Below are 16,982 nucleotides of genomic sequence, written 5' to 3' on the forward strand. Positions count from 1 at the left end.
AGAAACGGTCGCACGAATACTTTGTAAGCAGTCCCTTTTGTACACTTACTACAATTTCTCAGTATTCTATGAATAGACCGAAGTCTACCACGTGCTTTACCCAGACTGAACATATGAGATCATCATATTTCATATTCCTACAAAGTGTTACACCCAGATATTTGTATGAGTCGGCCATTCCAACAGTGACGCACTGATATTATAGCCATAGGATATTACGTTTTTTCATTTTGTGAAGTGCAAAATTTTACATTTCTGAAAATTTAGACGAAGTTGCCAATCTCCGCAGTATGTTGGAATCTTATCAACATCTAACTGAATATTTATGCAGCTTCTCAGAGATAGTACTTCGTTACGAATAAAAGCGCGATTTCACTAAATATTGTCTGCAAAGTTATTAATATACAACGTAACGATGACTCTCCATCCAAGATAACATGCTGTGTCCTCCCTACCAAAAAGTTCTCAGACCAGCCGCTATTTTCACTTGATACTCCATATCATCGTTCTTTTGACAATAAGCGTAGGTGCGGTATTGATTTAAATGGTTTTCTAAATCGAGAAATACTGCATGTACCTGGTTGCCTTTGTTCAAAGCTTCAATGTCCGATGTGAGGAAAGTGCGAGTTGGGTTTCACATAATCGATGTTTTCGAAATCCGTGCTGATTGGCACTGAGGATGATGATGTGTGGTTTGTGGGGTGCTCTACTGCGCGGTTATCAGCGCCCGTACAAATGCCCAACCTTTGCACAGTCCAAACTCGCCCCTCGCCACTTTCATGAAGGATGATGAAATGAAGAGCACAGCACTAACATCCAGCCACCTTGAGGCAGGGGAAAATCCCTGACCCCGCCGGGAATCGAACCCGGGACCCCGTGCTCGGGAAGCGAGAACGCGACCGAGAGACCACTGGCTTCAGACGGCATTGTTTTCAAGTCTTTGGTATTTTGTCAGCTGTAAAAATTTTCCATGCATGAAACTTGAGTTCCTCCCAGCGTATTAATGTTCAAACATCTTGCGGATGTCATCTTTGACATTGCCGAATTTTCGACAGGTGATCACCATGTCGTTTTCAAGGCAGCACATTGTAAGGAAATTGAAACCCCAGTAGGTGGAGCTACGTCTACCGAGAACCATAATACGGAGAAAGAAACACACACATGTGAACAGCTAGCGCCATCATGCAACCAAAGATGACCAACATCAGAAGTTATCTATAAATATTGTTAGTCCTATAGGTGGGCAAATAGCATTAAGTCTGTCTCTTTGGTGTTTGACAAAGGAGAAAGGTGGATTTCAACCAGAATTAAAGCGGAAACCTCTGCTTTTATTTATAAGGTTGCTTGCTCAAATCTTTCTTATAAACACTATCTTTATATCTGGAGGTGCGCGCCAAGGTTTCTGTTTTGCTATATTCTGGATGCATGTCGAGCTATTGGAATAATATTATTAGAGAAGCGTTTGAGATTTAATTAGCAATATTACCTAATACGCCTTAGAAGTGAGTTAAATGGGACGGCTGTGGCGATCGAGCGGTTCTAGGCGCTTCAGTCCGGAACCACGCGACTGCTACGGTCGCAGGTTCGAATCCTGCCTCGGGCATGGATGTGTGTGATGTCCTTAGGGTAGTTATTTTTAAGTAGTTCTAAGTTCTACGGGACTGATGACCTCAGATGTTAAGTCCCATAGTGCTCAGAGCCATTTGAACCATTTTGAGTTAAATGGTACGTGTTTATATAGAAAAATTGAAAAAGGAATATCCATGGCTAACAGATGTCAATAACAATTCAGTCGAGGCGAAATTCGTAAGTTGTAGCTGTAATTACAGCTGTCACTACATATATTTATTTATTTATTGTTAAGAATGACACAAAGAGTTCACTAAAGAAAAAGTACGATTTCGTCAGAGATTAGTATCTGGATGGAAACATATGAGGGAAAGTCAAATGAAAACCTTAAATTTGTAATAACAAATCGAAATTTCGCCCCGTTATCCTATAAGTAGGTAAGCGTGCTACAAACAGCGTGCAGAATGGCCTGTAGGTGGCAGCATAGTGCAGATGCACACATACCGTCGCAGTATCAGTATAAAGATGGCCGCCCCACTTGCGACTTGCACCAGGGAAGAACAGCAGCGTTCTATTATTCGGTTTTTGCGTAGTGAAGTTGTGAAACCTATTGAAATTCATCGACGAATGAAGGTTCACTACGGTGATGCATGTTCGTCACAGCAGCAAGTCTACGAATGGAGTAGGAAGTTCGCAAACGGTGTGACTTCAGTGGAAGATGCTCCTCGTCCAGGTCAGGCGCAACGAATTGTGACTCCACAGAACATTGCAGCAGTTGAAGCCATAGTGAAGAAAAACCGCCGAGTGACACTGAATGACACTGCAGCATGTTTACAGATTAGTCACGAGTCAGCACACCACATTGTGCATGATGTGCTCCAGTTTCACAAAGTGTCTAAGGTGGGTGCCACGGCAGCTGCCTCCTGAAATGAGAGAACGACCGGCTGACGCTTGTGAAGAACTTCTTCGGCGCTTTGAACGAGGAGGTGATGGCTTCCTTGCAAGAATCGTTACTGGGGACGAAACCTGGGTTCACTTCCACCACGAAGCGGAAACGAAGAGAGCGAGCAAGGAATGGCGCCATTCCTCACCACCAAAACCAAAGAAGTTTCGAACAGTACCATCAGCAGGGAATGTTATGCTGACTCTCTTTTGGGACAAAAAAGGCGTCATTTTGGAGCATTAGATGCCTAGAGTGACACTGTCACCAGTGCATCATACACAGGTCTCCTAAAAAGTCATCTGCGGCCTGCAATCAAATCAAAGCAATGTGGATTGCTGTCAGCAGGTGTCCTTTTGCAACATGACAATACAAGGCCCCACACTGCCCGTACAACATTTGCCATAATCACAGACCTGCATTTTGAGTGTCTCCCTCATCCACCATACTTACCAGACCTTGCCTCAAGTGATTTCCATATGTTTGGACCACTCAAAGACGCAATTGGAGGAAAGAAGTTCCGTTCTGATGAAGAGGTACGCCACGCGGTGGTTGTGCGGACTACCAAAGGAATTTTTTTCTAAAGGAATTTATGCACTTTGTAAACGCTGGAGGACTTGCATTGAGCGTGGGGGAGATTATGTTGAAAAGTGATACAGCTTTGTACCACTTCTGCACAATAAATAATATTTAATAAAATTATTTAAGGTTTTCATTTGTCTCACCCTTGTAGCCGGCCGCTGTGGTAGTGCGGTTCTAGGCGCTTCAGTCTGGAACCGTGCGGCCGCTACGGTGTCCTCGGGCATGGATGTGTGTGATGTCATTAGGTTAGTTAGGTTTAAGTAGTTCTAAGTTCTCGGTGACCGATGGCCTCAGATGTTATGTCCCATAGTGCTCAGAGCAACTTGAACCACCCTCGTATGTTAGTGTTCTATGTTTAACATTTGGAATGTTTGTAAGTGTTTGAACACGCTCTGTACAGTTCACATCCAAAACTATTAATAGAGTATTTCACAGTAAATTGATTAACATGCATTTTCTGGTTACTACATACTGCATGTCCTTTCCTCAATAATAAAAAGGTGGTCTGGTGGGAGCAAGCCTCGCGCACCGAGGGTCTGTGTTCCGTACGAACTTAAATCATATATACACACAGTCTATCCATGCCAGGAGTCGATGATATTGATGATTTTTGCGTGTTGTCGGCATTGGTACGGCAAGATATCAGTCCCAGGTTTCCAAAACGTTCGAGAATGTTTCGATTTTAAGTTTTAAGTGACAAATAACAATGAGATACTTTTTTGTGTTTTATAATTACAAATTCACAATTTTTTGATTTTTTCCTGTACTTTTACTTTGAAACCTTCCTCTTGTCGAATTTAATAATTCTACGTCAAGCGGAAGTATCCTACAAGTTTTAATGAGTGAGTTTAGGAGTATCAAAATATGACATACATGGCCATATATTTTGATAATATTGTCTTAGAAGGCTCACTTTCTTACGTCGTTAAGTTGAGCTTGATACGTCTACCTCTTCCTAATAAGGAGAGCTCTTAACAGATGACCGAGCGAGGTGGCGCAGTGGTTAGCACACTGGACTCGCATTCGGGAGGACGACGGTTCAATCCCGTCTCCAGCCATCCTGATTTAGGTTTTCCGTGATTTCCCTAAGTCGTTTCAGGCAAATGCCGGGATGGTTCCTTTGAAAGAGCACGGCCGATTTCCTTCTCAATCCTTCCCTAACAACGAGCTTGCGCTCCGTCTCTAATGACCTCGTTGTCGACGGGACGTTAAACACTAACCACCACCACCATCTTAACAGATGGGCGGACAGGCAGATAGACTGATAAGAGATGACTATTTTTTTCGTGTGAAAATTACAGAACTATCAGTTTAATAAGCCACAGTTGCTAAATACTAACACTAAATCTTTACAGATGAATGGAAATACTGGTAGAAGCCGATCTCAGGGAAGATCAGTTTGGATTCTGTAGATATACTGGAACACGTGAGGCAATACTGACCCTACGACTTACCTTAGAAAACAGATTAATGAAAGAACAAACCTACGTTTCTAGTATTTGTAGACTTAGAGAAAACTTTTAAAGGGTGTTGCCTGGAATACTCTCTTTCATATTCTGAAGGTTGAAGGGGTAAATCCAGGGAGCGAGAGGCGCAGTTATAAGAGTCGAGGGACATGAAAGGGAAGCAGTGGTTGGGAAGGGAGTGAGACTGGGTTGTAGCATGTCCCCGATGTTATTCAGTCTGTATATTGAGCAAGCAGTGAAGGAAACAAAAGAAAAATTCGGAGTAGGTATTAAAATTCATGGAGAAGAAATAAAATCTTAGAGGTTCCCCGATGACATTGTAATTCTGTCAGAGACGGAATGGATATATACACTCCTGGAAATGGAAAAAAGAACACATTGACACCGGTGTGTCAGACCCACCATACTTGCTCCGGACACTGCGACAGGGCTGTATAAGCAATGATCACACGCACGCCACAGCGGACACACCAGGAACCGCGGTGTTGGCCGTCGAATGGCGCTAGCTGCGCAGCATTTGTGCACCGCCGCCGTCAGTGTCAGCCAGTTTGCCGTGGCATACGGAGCTCCATCGCAGTCTTTAACACTGGTAGCATGCCGCGACAGCGTGGACGTGAACCGTATGTGCAGTTGACGGACCCTGAGCGAGGGCGTATAGTGGGCATGCGGGAGGCTGGGTGGACGTACCGCCGAATTGCTCAACACGTGGGGCGTGAGGTCTCCACAGTACATCGATGTTGTCGCCAGTGGTCGGCGGAAGGTGCACGTGCCCGTCGACCTGGGACCGGACCGCAGCGACGCACGGATGCACGCCAAGATCGTAGGATCCTACGCAGTACCGTAGGGGACCGCACCGCCACTTCCCAGCAAATTAGGGACACTGTTGCTCCTGGGGTATCGGCGAGGACCATTCGCAACCGTTTCCATGAAGCTGGGCTACGGTCCCGCACACCATTAGGCCGTCTTCCGCTCACGCCCCAACATCGTGCAGCCCGCCTCCAGTGGTGTCGCGACAGGCGTGAATGGAGGGACGAATGGAGACGTGTCGTCTTCAGCGATGAGAGTCGCTTCTGCCTTGGTGCCAATGATGGTCGTATGCGTGTTTGGCGCCGTGCAGGTGAGCGCCACAATCAGGACTGCATACGACCGAGGCACACAGGGCCAACACCCGGCATCATGGTGTGGGGAGCGATCTTCTACACTGGCCGTACACCTCTGGTGATCGTCGAGGGGACACTGAATAGTGCACGGTACATCCAAACCGTCATCGAACCCATCGTTCTACCATTCCTAGACCGGCAAGGGAACTTGCTGTTCCAACAGGACAATGCACGTCCGCATGTATCCCGTGCCACCCAACGTGCTCTAGAAGGTGAAAGTCAACTACCCTGGCCAGCAAGATCTCCGGATCTGTCCCCCATTGAGAATGTTTGGGACTGGATGAAGCGTCGTCTCACGCGGTCTGCATATCCAGCACGAACGCTGGTCCAGCTGAGGCGCCAGGTGGAAATGGCATGGCAAGCCGTTCCACAGGACTACATCCAGCATCTCTACGATCGTCTCCATGGGAGAATAGCAGCCTGCATTGCTGCGAAAGGTGGATATACACGTGCCGACATTGTGCATCCTCTGTTGCCTGTGTCTATGTGCCTGTGGTTCTGTCAGTGTGATCATGTGATGTATCTGACCCCAGGAATGTGTCAATAAAGTTTCCCCTTCCTGGGACAATGAATTCACGGTGTTCTTATTTCAATTTCCAGGAGTGTAGTTTAGACAAGAGGAGAATAGAAGCTTTCGAAATGTGGTGCTACAGAAGAATGCTGTAGATTAGATGGGTAGATTACATAACTAATGAGGAGGTATTGAATAGAATTGGGCAGAAGAGAAATGTGTGGCACAACTTGACTGGAAGAAGGGGTCGGTTGGTAGCACATGTTCTGAGGCATCAACGGATCACCAATTTAGTATTGGAGGACAGCGAGGAGGGTAAAACTCGTAGAGGGAGACCAAGAGATGAATACACTAAGCAGATTCAGAAGGATGTAGGCTTCAGTAGGTACTGGGAGATGAAGAAGCTTGCACAGGATAGAGTAGCATGGAGAGCTGCATCAAACCAGTCTCTGGACTGAAGATCACAACAATAAACAACATAATTTCACATAAACAATTTCGGATTTTTTTGTTTGTTTATTGTGTGAAACCTTGCTACTTGGTAAATTTCATGATACTAAGTCAACGTAAAGGAGCCCGTGGGTTTTGATGAAGGAGTTTGCGAGTGTCAAAATATGATTGTATGGCTGTGTATTTTGAGCGCATAGACTGAGATGCTTCACTTTTTTACATCTCTAAGAGACAGTAGGCCTTAATATGTAACATCATTTTCAACCGTTTCTACCGGTGGTGGTAACGTACCCAAATAACGGATCATCGGCATAAAAAATTGGAGTTATCAATGGTGTCCAGTACTGATTTATTGTAGAAGCTGGCAACCCTATGTTGCATACTCCTGTGACATTTCTCGAGGACTAGAAGTGAGATATATGTCGTGCATGTCATCAAGCACCGATGTGTCGAAGTGTTTTGAACTTACAGGTAAACGTTGTCGGTTCTCCGGTTTTCTCTCGCTCCCCAATTTCCCGCAGGTAGGAGTCGATGAAGTCTCGCATGTAGTCGTCCGAGTAAGTCTTCTTGTGCTCCTCAATATATGGCTGCGAAAAATCGAAACATACAAATTATGCCATAAGCAAGAGTGAGAAGAAGGGTAAAAAAATAAAAGCAGGCTCTGTCAGAAGATTAAATATCGCATGCATGAGATAACATACTAGTTGTAGCAGTAGTAGTAGTAGTTTATTCATTCAGAGACAATATATACATTGCACGGATCCCTTCATACAATATAGTAAATATAAAATACAACTGTGAACAGTACCCTACAAAACAGCCATTGAAGATTTCATATACATCTCTGATTAATATACTACTGGCCATAAAATTGCTACACCACGAAGATGACGTGCTACAGATGCGAAATTTAACCGAGAGGGAGAAGATGCTGTGATATGCAAATGATTAGCTTTTCAGAGCATTCACCGAAGGTTGACGCCGGTGGCGACACCTATAACGTGCTGACATGAGGAAAGTTTCCAACAGATTTCTCATACACAAACAGCAGTTGACCGGCGTTGCTTGGTGAAACGATGTTGTGATGCATCGTGTAAGGAGGAGAAATGCGTACCATCACGTTTCCGACTTTGATAAAGGTCGGATTGTAGCCTATCGCCATTGCGGTTTATCGTATAGCGACATTGCTGCTCGCGTTGGTCGAGATCCAATGACTGTTAGCAGAATATGGAATCGGTGACTTCAGGAGGGTAATACGTAACTCCGCGCTGGATCCCTTCTGCCTCGTATCACTAGCAATCGACATGACAGGCATCTTATCTGCATGGCGGTAACGGATCGTGCAGCCACGTCTCGATTCCTGAGTCAACAGATGGGGACGTTTGCAAGACAACAACCATCTGCACGAACAGTTCGACGACGTTTGCAGCAGCATGGACTATCAGCTCGGAGACCACCGCTGCGGTTACCCTTGACGCTGCATCACATACAGGAGCGCCTACGATGGTTTACTCGACAACGAACCTGCGTGCATGAATGGAAAAACGTTATTTTTTCGGATGAATCCAGGTTCTGTTTACAGCATCATGATGGACGCATCCGTGTTTGGCGACATCACGGTGAACACACATTGGAAGCGCGTATTCGCCATCGGCATACTGGCGTATCACCCAGCGTGATGGTGTGGGGTGCCATTTGTTACACGTCTCGGTCACCTCTTGTTCGCATTGACGGCACTTTGAACAGTGGACGTTACATTTCAGATGTGTTACGATCCGTGGCACTACCCTTCATTCGATCCCTGCGAAACCTTACATTTCAGCAGGGTAATGCACGACCGAATGTTTCAGGTCCTGTGCGGGCCTTTCTGGATACAGAAAATGTTCGACTGCTGCCCTGGCCAGCACATTCTCCAGATCTCTCACCAATTGACGTCTGGTCTATGGTCGCCGAGCAACTGGCTCGTCACAATACGCCAGTCACAACTCTTGATGAACTGTGGTATCGTGTTGAAGCTGCATGGGCAGCTGTACCTGTACACGCCATCCAAGCTTTGACTCAATGCCCAAGCGTATCAAGGTCGTTATTACGGCCAGAGGTGGTTGTTCTGGGTACCGATTTCTCAGGATCTATGCACCCATATTGCGTGAAAATGTAATCACATGTCAGTTCTAGTATAATATATTTGTCCAATGAATACCCGTTTATCATCTGTATTTCTTCTTGGTGTAGCAATTTTAATGGTCAGTAGTGTATCTTCTTGAAGGATGGAATCGACCGGCTATTGTCGCAATGGGACTATTTTTGTGTATGTGTTCTGTGTATAAGTATATTTTTGAGTTAATAAAATGGTTACCGTTACTTTACACTAGCGACTGGGTTTCATTTGAATGCCCCTTATAATTTGATGACATTTCTTCATCTCCATTATATTTATCCAGGCTGTTATGCCGTGGTTGGTTGATGAATTCTGTGTCAATTCCCAATGTTTCGTCCCCGTCTGCGGAGGACATCTTCAAGGGGGTCTGTAGCTCGATGGAAGGTCCAACACACCCACTGGCTCGCTACTGACTGTAGCATCAGACCCCCCCTGAAGATGTCCTCCGCAGACGGGGACGAAACGTTGGGAATTGACACAGAATTCATCAACCGACCACGGCATAACAGCCCGGATAATTATAATGGACATGACATTTCCGGCCGTGAAAGTCTACATTTTAGTATTTATTCATCTCTTTTTCTGGAAAATAGAGTTTTACGTCAGCATATTTCAGCCAACGGTTAATTTCCGCCTCGGGCAAAGTGCGAATCTGTTGCGGGACGCTCAACAGCGGCCAGTCGGGTTAAAACGGCCCCGGGAGGAGCCGTACTCACCTCGAGGAAGCGGCGCATCTTGTCGGAGCCCTCGGTGTGGTCCAGGTACCCGGAGAGGCGGGGGGCGAGCCACGCCAGCCAGGGGTGCAGCGTGAGGAAGCCGCCCGTGGTGTCGCTGGACTTCTGGAACTGGAGCGCGGCGCGGCCCATCTGGCGCGCAGTCTCGTCGGCCGAGCGCGGCAGCCGCGACCCGGTGTACACCGGCAGCAGGCCGTTGATGAAGACCGGCGTAAGCACCTCCGGCAGCAGTACGCTGCTCGCGCCTGAAGACGGCCGCACCACCGCCTGCCGAAACGCCACACAGCGCCGCTTGTAGCGCAGCCGCACACACGATTCGATAGCAGTGCGTATAAGAAAGACAGATCTAGCCTTGTAACACTAGCCAACACGGCTGCTGGCATTAGTCACAGGATAAACTGTTTTTTTCATTTTGCGTAATGCACACTCTTACATTTCTGAACATTTAAAACTTGGTGTCTATACCACTTTCAAATCTCATCAAGATCCCTCCGAATCCAGAATTAGATTTTCACTCTGCAGCGGAGTGTGCGCTGATGTGACATTTTCTGCCAGATTAAAACTGTGTGCCGGACCGAGACTCGAACTCGGGACCTTTGCCTCTCGCGGGCAAGAGATCTATCATCTGAGTACCCAAGCACGACTCACGCCCCGTCCTCACAGCTTTACTCCCGCCAGTACCTCGTCTCCTACTTTCCAAACTTCACAGAAGTTCTCCTGTAAACCTTGCACTCCTGGAAGAAAGGATATTGCGGAGACATGGCTTAGCCACAGCCTGGACGATGTTTCCAGAATGACATGGTAGAGCACTGTAAATAGTGAAGGGGAATATGTTATTGATGACTAAATTCTCTGTTGTGTGTATCAGTCATGTTTATTAATTTTGTGGAATAATGTTACCAACGTACCAGCACAATAGATAAACGTAATATACACTGATGATCGAAAACTATACCACTGGTCGCCATGAGATTGAAAGCTGCCTTGTTGCATTGCGGGCGCGTGGTTCGCTAAGGAATGTATACAAACAGAGCAAAGACGAATTGGAAATCATTCTAGAGAGGATTCTGGCCGCAGATGGAGATACCCAAGGCAAAGCTACTTTGCCAAAGGACAGATTGTTATGGCCCGTAATGAACATCTTGGCAATGCTGATCGGATGGACGTGTAGGTGTTGGCTGTACAAATGGTTCAAATGGCTCTGAGCACTTTCGGACTTAACATCTGAGGTCATCAGTCCCCTAGAACTTAGAACTACTTAAACCTAACTAACCTAAGGACATCACACACATCCATGCCCGAGGCAGGATTGGAACCTGCGACCGTAGCAGTCGCGCGGTTCCAGACTGTAGCGCCTAGAACCGCTCGGCTACAACCGTCGGCTTCCAGTTGATTCCATAAATTATCTGGGAGTACGCATTAGGAGTGATTTAAAATGGAATGATCATATAAAGTTGATCGTCGGTAAAGCAGATGCCAGACTGAGATTCATTGGAAGAATCCTAAGGAAATGCAATCCGACAACAAAGGAAGTAGGTTACAGTACGCTTGTTCGCCCAATGCTTGAATACTGCTCAGCAGTGTGGGCTTCTGTAAAGTTCGGAAGGTAGGAGACGAGGTACTGGCAGAAGTGAAGCTGTGAGGACGGGTCGTGAGTCGTGCTTGGGTAACTCAGTTGGTAGAGCTTTTGCCCGCGAAAGGCAAAGGTCCCGAGTTCGAGTCTCGGTCCGGAACACAGTTTCAATCTGCCAGGAAGTTTCATATCAGAGCACACTCCGCTGCAGAGTGAAAATCTCATTGTGCTGGAACATTCATTGGCGACGGGGAGGGTCTGACCTCAAAGCAACTTAAAACACTTTGGGCATCGTAACAGAGGGGCACTGCTGAGTAGCTTGGCAACCAGGCGGGCAGGCTGGGCTCCAGACAGACGCACCTGGTCCTCGCGGCCCCCGCGGATCAGCTCCACCAGGTCTCGCAGCTCCGCCGCGATCTCCGCCTCCAGCTTCTCAGAGCGGCGGCCGAACCCGAAGTCCCGCATGTTCCTCAGCGAGAAGCGCTTCTGCTCCAGCCAGTGGGGGCCCTCCGTGAAGAAGATGCCTGCGGAAAGGCGACAAACGTGCTCGTAACCGGCGTCCAGCAAGTTAGTTGTCACTAAAAAGAAAAGATCTTGAAACATTTTAGACTGCAGGGTTACAGTCATCGAAGGATGTAATAAGAAAGAATTGGTTGAGAAGGTACTGAGCCATAGTTGTAGCCTGTCCCCAACTTTGTTCACTATGAAACTTCCTGGCAGATTAAAACTGTGTGCTGGACCCGAGACTCGAACTCGGGACCTTTGCCTTTCGCGGGCAAGTTCTCTACCATCTGAGCTACCCAAGAACGGTTCGTGCCCCGTTCCCATAGTCTGGAAGGTAGGAGACGAGGTACTGGCGGAAGTAAAGGTGTGGGGAGGGGGGGTGAGTCGTGCTTGGGTAGCTCAGTTGGTAGAGCACTTCCCCGCGAAAGGCAAAGGTCCCGAGTCTCGGTCCGGCACACAGTTTTAATCTGCCAGGAAGATTCATATCAGCGCACACTCCGCTGCACAGTGAAAATCTCATTCTGGGTCGAAGGATGTAATAAGAAAGAATTGGTTGAGAAGGTACCGAGCCATAGTCGTAACCTGTCCCCAACTTTGTTCATTATGTCCATTGGTCAAGCAGTAAATGAAACCACAGAGAAATTTGCAGAGTTGATTAAAGTTCAGGGAGAAGAAGTTAAAATTCCGAAGCTTGTCGATGACACTGAAATTCTGTCAGAGAAGGCAAAGGAGTCTAGAAGAGGACGGACAAGCGTATAGTAGGCAGTCTCCTTAGTAGTTCTGTTACATTTTCTGTGTCCTGCCAATAAAACGCAGTCCTTGGTTAGCTTTCCCCACAACATTTTCTGTGTGTTCCTTCGAATTTACGTTGTTCGTAATTGTAATACCTAGGTTTTTAGTTGAATTTACGGCCTTTAGACTAGACTTATTTATCGTGCAATCGGAGTTTAACGAGTTTCTTTTAGCACTCATATGGATGACGTCACACTTTTCGTTAGTTAGGGTCAGCTGCCACTTTTCGCACCATTCTAATATTTCTTCTAAATCGTTTTGCAGTTTGTTTTGATATTCTGATGACCTTATTAGTCGATAAACGATAGTGTTGTCTGCAAACGACCGAAGACAACTGCTCAGGTTGTCTCCCAAATAGTTTATATAGATGAGGAACAGCAAAGGGCCTATAGCACTACCTTGGGGAACGCCAGAAATCACTTCTGTTTTACTCGATGACTTTCCATGAATTAATACAATCTGTGACCTTTCTGACAGGAAATCAAAATTCCAGTCACATAACTGAGACGATATTCCGTAAACAACAATTTCGCTACAAGCTGCTTGTGTGGTACAGTGTAAAAAGCCTTCTGAAAATCTAGAAATACGGAATAGTTCTGGATTCCCTTGTCAGTAGCACTCAGCACTTCATGTCAATAAAGAGCTTATTCTGTTTTACAGGAACGATGTTTTCTAAATCCACGTTAACTGTGTGTCAATAGCCCGTTTTCTTAGAGGTAATTCATAACGTTCGAACACAATATATTTTCTAAACCCTGCTTATTGACGTTAACGATGTGGGCCTGTAATTTAGTTGATTACTCCAGCTACCTTTCTTGGATATTGGTGTGACCTGTGCAATTTTCCAGTCTTTGGGTACGGATCTTTCGTCCAGCGAACGGTTGTACACTACTGGCCATTAAAATTGCTACACCAAGAAGAAATGCAGAAGAAAACGGGTATTCAATGGACAAATATATTATACTAGAACTGATATGTGATTACATTTTCACGCAATTTGGGTGCATAGATCCTGAGAAATCAGTACCCTGAACAACCATTTCCGACCGTAATAACGGCCTTGATACGCCTGGGCATTGAGTCAAACAGAGCCTGGATAGTGTGTACAGGTACAGCTGCCCATGCAGCTTCAACACGTTACCACAGTCCATCAAGAGTAGTGACTGGCGTATTGTGACGAGCAAGTTGCTATGCCACCATTGGCCAGACCTTTTCAGTTGGTGAGAGATCTGGAGAATGTGCTGGCCAGGGCAGCAGTCGAACATTTTCTGTATCCAGAAAGGCCCGTACGGGACCTGCAACATGCGGTTGTCCATTATCCTGCTAAAATGTAGGGGTTTCGCAGGGATCGAATGAAGGGTAGAGCCACGGGTCATAACACATCTGAAATGTAACGTCCACTGTTCATTTTGTCGTCAATATGAACAAGAGATGACAGAGACGTGTAACCAATGGCACCCCATACCATCACGCCGGGTGATACGCCAGTATGGCGATGGCGAATGCACGCTTCTAATGTGCGTTCACGACTATGTCTCCAATCACGGATGCGACCATCGTGATTCTGTAAACAGAACGTAGATTCATCCGAAAAAATGTCGTTTTGCCATTCGTGCACCCAGGTCCGTCGTTAGTACACTATCGCAAGCGCTCCTGTCTGTGATGCAGCGTCAAAGATAACCGCAGCCACGGTCTCCGAACTGATAGTCCATGCTGCTGCAAACGTCGTCGAACTGTTCGTGCAGATGGTTGTTGTCTTGCAAACGTCTCATCTGTTGATTCAGGTATCGAGACGTTGGTGTACGATCCGTTACAGCCATGCGAGTCATTGGATCTCAACCAACGCGAGCAGCAATGTCGCGATACGATAAACCGCAATGGCGATAGGCTACAATCCGACCTTGATCAAAGTCGGAAACGTGATGGTTCGCATTTCTCCTCCTTACACAACGTTTCACCAGGCAACGCCGGTCAACTGCTGTTTGTGTATGAGAAATCGATTGGAAACTTTCGTCACGTCAGCACGGTGTATGTGTCACCACCGACGCCAACCTTGTATGAATGATCTGAGAAGCTAATCATTTGCATATCACAGCACCTTTTTCCTGTCGGTTAAAGTTGGCGCCTGTAGCACGTCATCTTCGGGGTGTAGCAATTTTAATGACCACTAGTGTATTAGTATGGATGTATTGATTACCGCTACACGAGACAAGTCGCCGTGCTATAGATACTCAGTATTGCCTGTGCAAACCGGGGGCTAGAAATATCAAGAGGCGCTTATTTATGCATGTTCTTGTACGCATTCGAACTGTGCCCAGTCAAAGTACTGTGCAGACAATCCGTTTTAGAAAACTTTGGACTCATGTCTGTGACTGTCTGCGTCACAGATACCGTCAAGAACCTGCAGTGATTGAAAAGATAGGCAGTGTGCGCCATGGAGACCTCACTCTCAAAATCCAGAGTGCCTACATCCTAGAGGAGATAAATGGAAGTGTTACTTCCGACGACATTCGCGATGCTGTATCCACAGGGGCAGAGGCTCCACACGGTACAGCAGAGGCAGAGGGGTTGCCTAAGCAACAGGGGTCAAGCGAGTAGACGCCTGTGGTCTCCAAATGAGAGTTCGATACTGTGTACAATTTAGCCAGTAATAAATGTTGTGAACTTTTGTTCAGAATCGCCTCTCAGCAGCTGCGCTAGAACTGATATAATAGTTTTATGTGTGCTCAGTACAGGACATCTCGCTATTCGGACATCGTGATAAACCTAGACAAATTCGTTGCATCAGATAACGGTGGGAATGAATTTGTAAAGAAGACTGTGCGAGTGGGAAATTTCACTGTTTCTTAAATACGTGCCTACAGCAGGTTTAGTCTCATGTTCCCCTAAAACAAATAACGGTAAAACTGAATAGAAGCGAGGATAAGAGCTGGATAATTCCTTCGATTACAGTAGCTTGTACTACTCAGTCACAGATTGCTCTGTGTTATTCAGAGAATAAGTAGTTGTCAAGATTTGAGACTCCATTACCGCAGATACTTTCAAATCCTCTACTGTCAGAAACATCGAAGTCACGTACTATTAGGATGAGTCAAATGAAAACCTTAAATATTTTTTAAATATTATATATAATGTAATGTAATGTAATGGATAGGATAATGGAATGTAGTCAAATTAAATCGGGTGATGCTGGGGGAATTAGATTAGGAAATGAGACACTTCAAGTAGTAAAGGAGTTTTGCTATTTAGGAAGTAAAATAACTGATGATGGTCGAAGTAGAGAGGATATAAAATGTAGACTGGCAATGGCAAGGAAAGCGTTTCTGAAGAAGAGAAATTTGTTAACATCGAATATAGATTTATGTATCAGGAAGTCGTTTCTGAAAGTATTTGTATGGAGTGTAGCCATGTATGGAAGTGAAACATGGACGATAACTAGTTTGGACAAGAAGAGAATAAAAGCTTTCGAAATGTGGTGCTACAGAAGAATGCTGAAGATAAGGTGGATAGATCACGTAAGTAATGAGGAAGTATTGAATAGGATTGGGGAGAAGAGAAGTTTGTGGCACAACTTGACTAGAAGAAGGGATCGGTTGGTAGGACATGTTTTGAGGCATCAAGGAATCACAAATTTAGCATTGGAGGGCAGTGTGGAGGGTAAAAATCGTAGAGGGAGACCAAGAGATGAATACACTAAGCAGATTCAGAAGGATGTAGGTTGCAGTAGGTACTGGGAGATGAAGAAGCTTGCACAGGATAGAGTAGCATGGAGAGCTGCATCAAACCAGTCTCAGGACTGAAGACAACAACAACAGCAGTATATATTGCGCAGAACTGGTACAAAGCTGTATCACTTTTCAACATAATCTCCCCCACGCTCAATGCAAGTCGTCCAGTGCTTACAAAGTGCATAAATTCCTTTAGAAAAAAATTCTTTTGATATTCCGCGCAACCACGCGTGGCGTACCAGAACGCAATTTCTTTCCTCCCATTGCGTCTTTGAGTGGTCCAAACATATGGAAATCACTTGGGGCAAGGTCTGGTGAGTATGGTGGATGAGGAAGACACTCAAAATGCAGGTCTGTGATTGTTGCAACTGTTGTATGGGCAGTGTGAGGCCTCGCATTGACAAGTTGCAAAAGGGCACCTGCCAACAGCAATCCACGTCGCTTTGATTTGATTGCAGGCCGCAGATGATTTTTTAGGAGGTCTGTGTATGATGCACTGGTGACAGTGGTCCCTCTAGGCATGTAATGCTCCAAAATGACGCCTTTTACGTCCCAAAACAGAGTCGGCATAACATTCCCTGCTGATGGTTCTGTTCGAAACTTCTTTGGTTTTGGTGATGAGGAATGGCGGCATTCCTTGCTCGCTCTCTTTGTTTCCGGTTTATCGTATCGCGACATTGCTGCTCGCGTTGGTCGAGATCCAATGACTATTACCAGAATATGGAATCGGTGGGTTCAGGAGGGTAATACAGAACACCGTGCTGGATCCCAACGACCTCGTATCACTAGCAGTTGATATGATAGGAATCTTATCC

The 16,982-nt window shown here is 45.9% G+C and overlaps 1 protein-coding gene across 1 annotated transcript in view; it reads right to left on the reverse strand.

Annotated features, from left to right (window-relative positions):
• LOC126293175 (probable cytochrome P450 304a1) overlaps positions 1 to 16,982 on the reverse strand; it is a 98,257-nt gene that overhangs the window by 39,936 nt on the left and 41,339 nt on the right. Inside the window, exons 3-5 of the mRNA XM_049986273.1 lie at positions 11,504 to 11,667; positions 9,553 to 9,837; positions 7,148 to 7,265 (exon numbers count right to left, since the gene is read on the reverse strand). Of these exons, the coding sequence (XP_049842230.1) occupies positions 7,148 to 7,265; positions 9,553 to 9,837; positions 11,504 to 11,667 (567 nt within the window). The remainder of the gene's footprint in view (positions 1 to 7,147; positions 7,266 to 9,552; positions 9,838 to 11,503; positions 11,668 to 16,982) is intronic.

The sequence above is a fragment of the Schistocerca gregaria genome, chromosome 10, assembly GCF_023897955.1.
Source record: "Schistocerca gregaria isolate iqSchGreg1 chromosome 10, iqSchGreg1.2, whole genome shotgun sequence".
NCBI classification, from domain to species: Eukaryota; Metazoa; Arthropoda; class Insecta; order Orthoptera; family Acrididae; genus Schistocerca; species Schistocerca gregaria.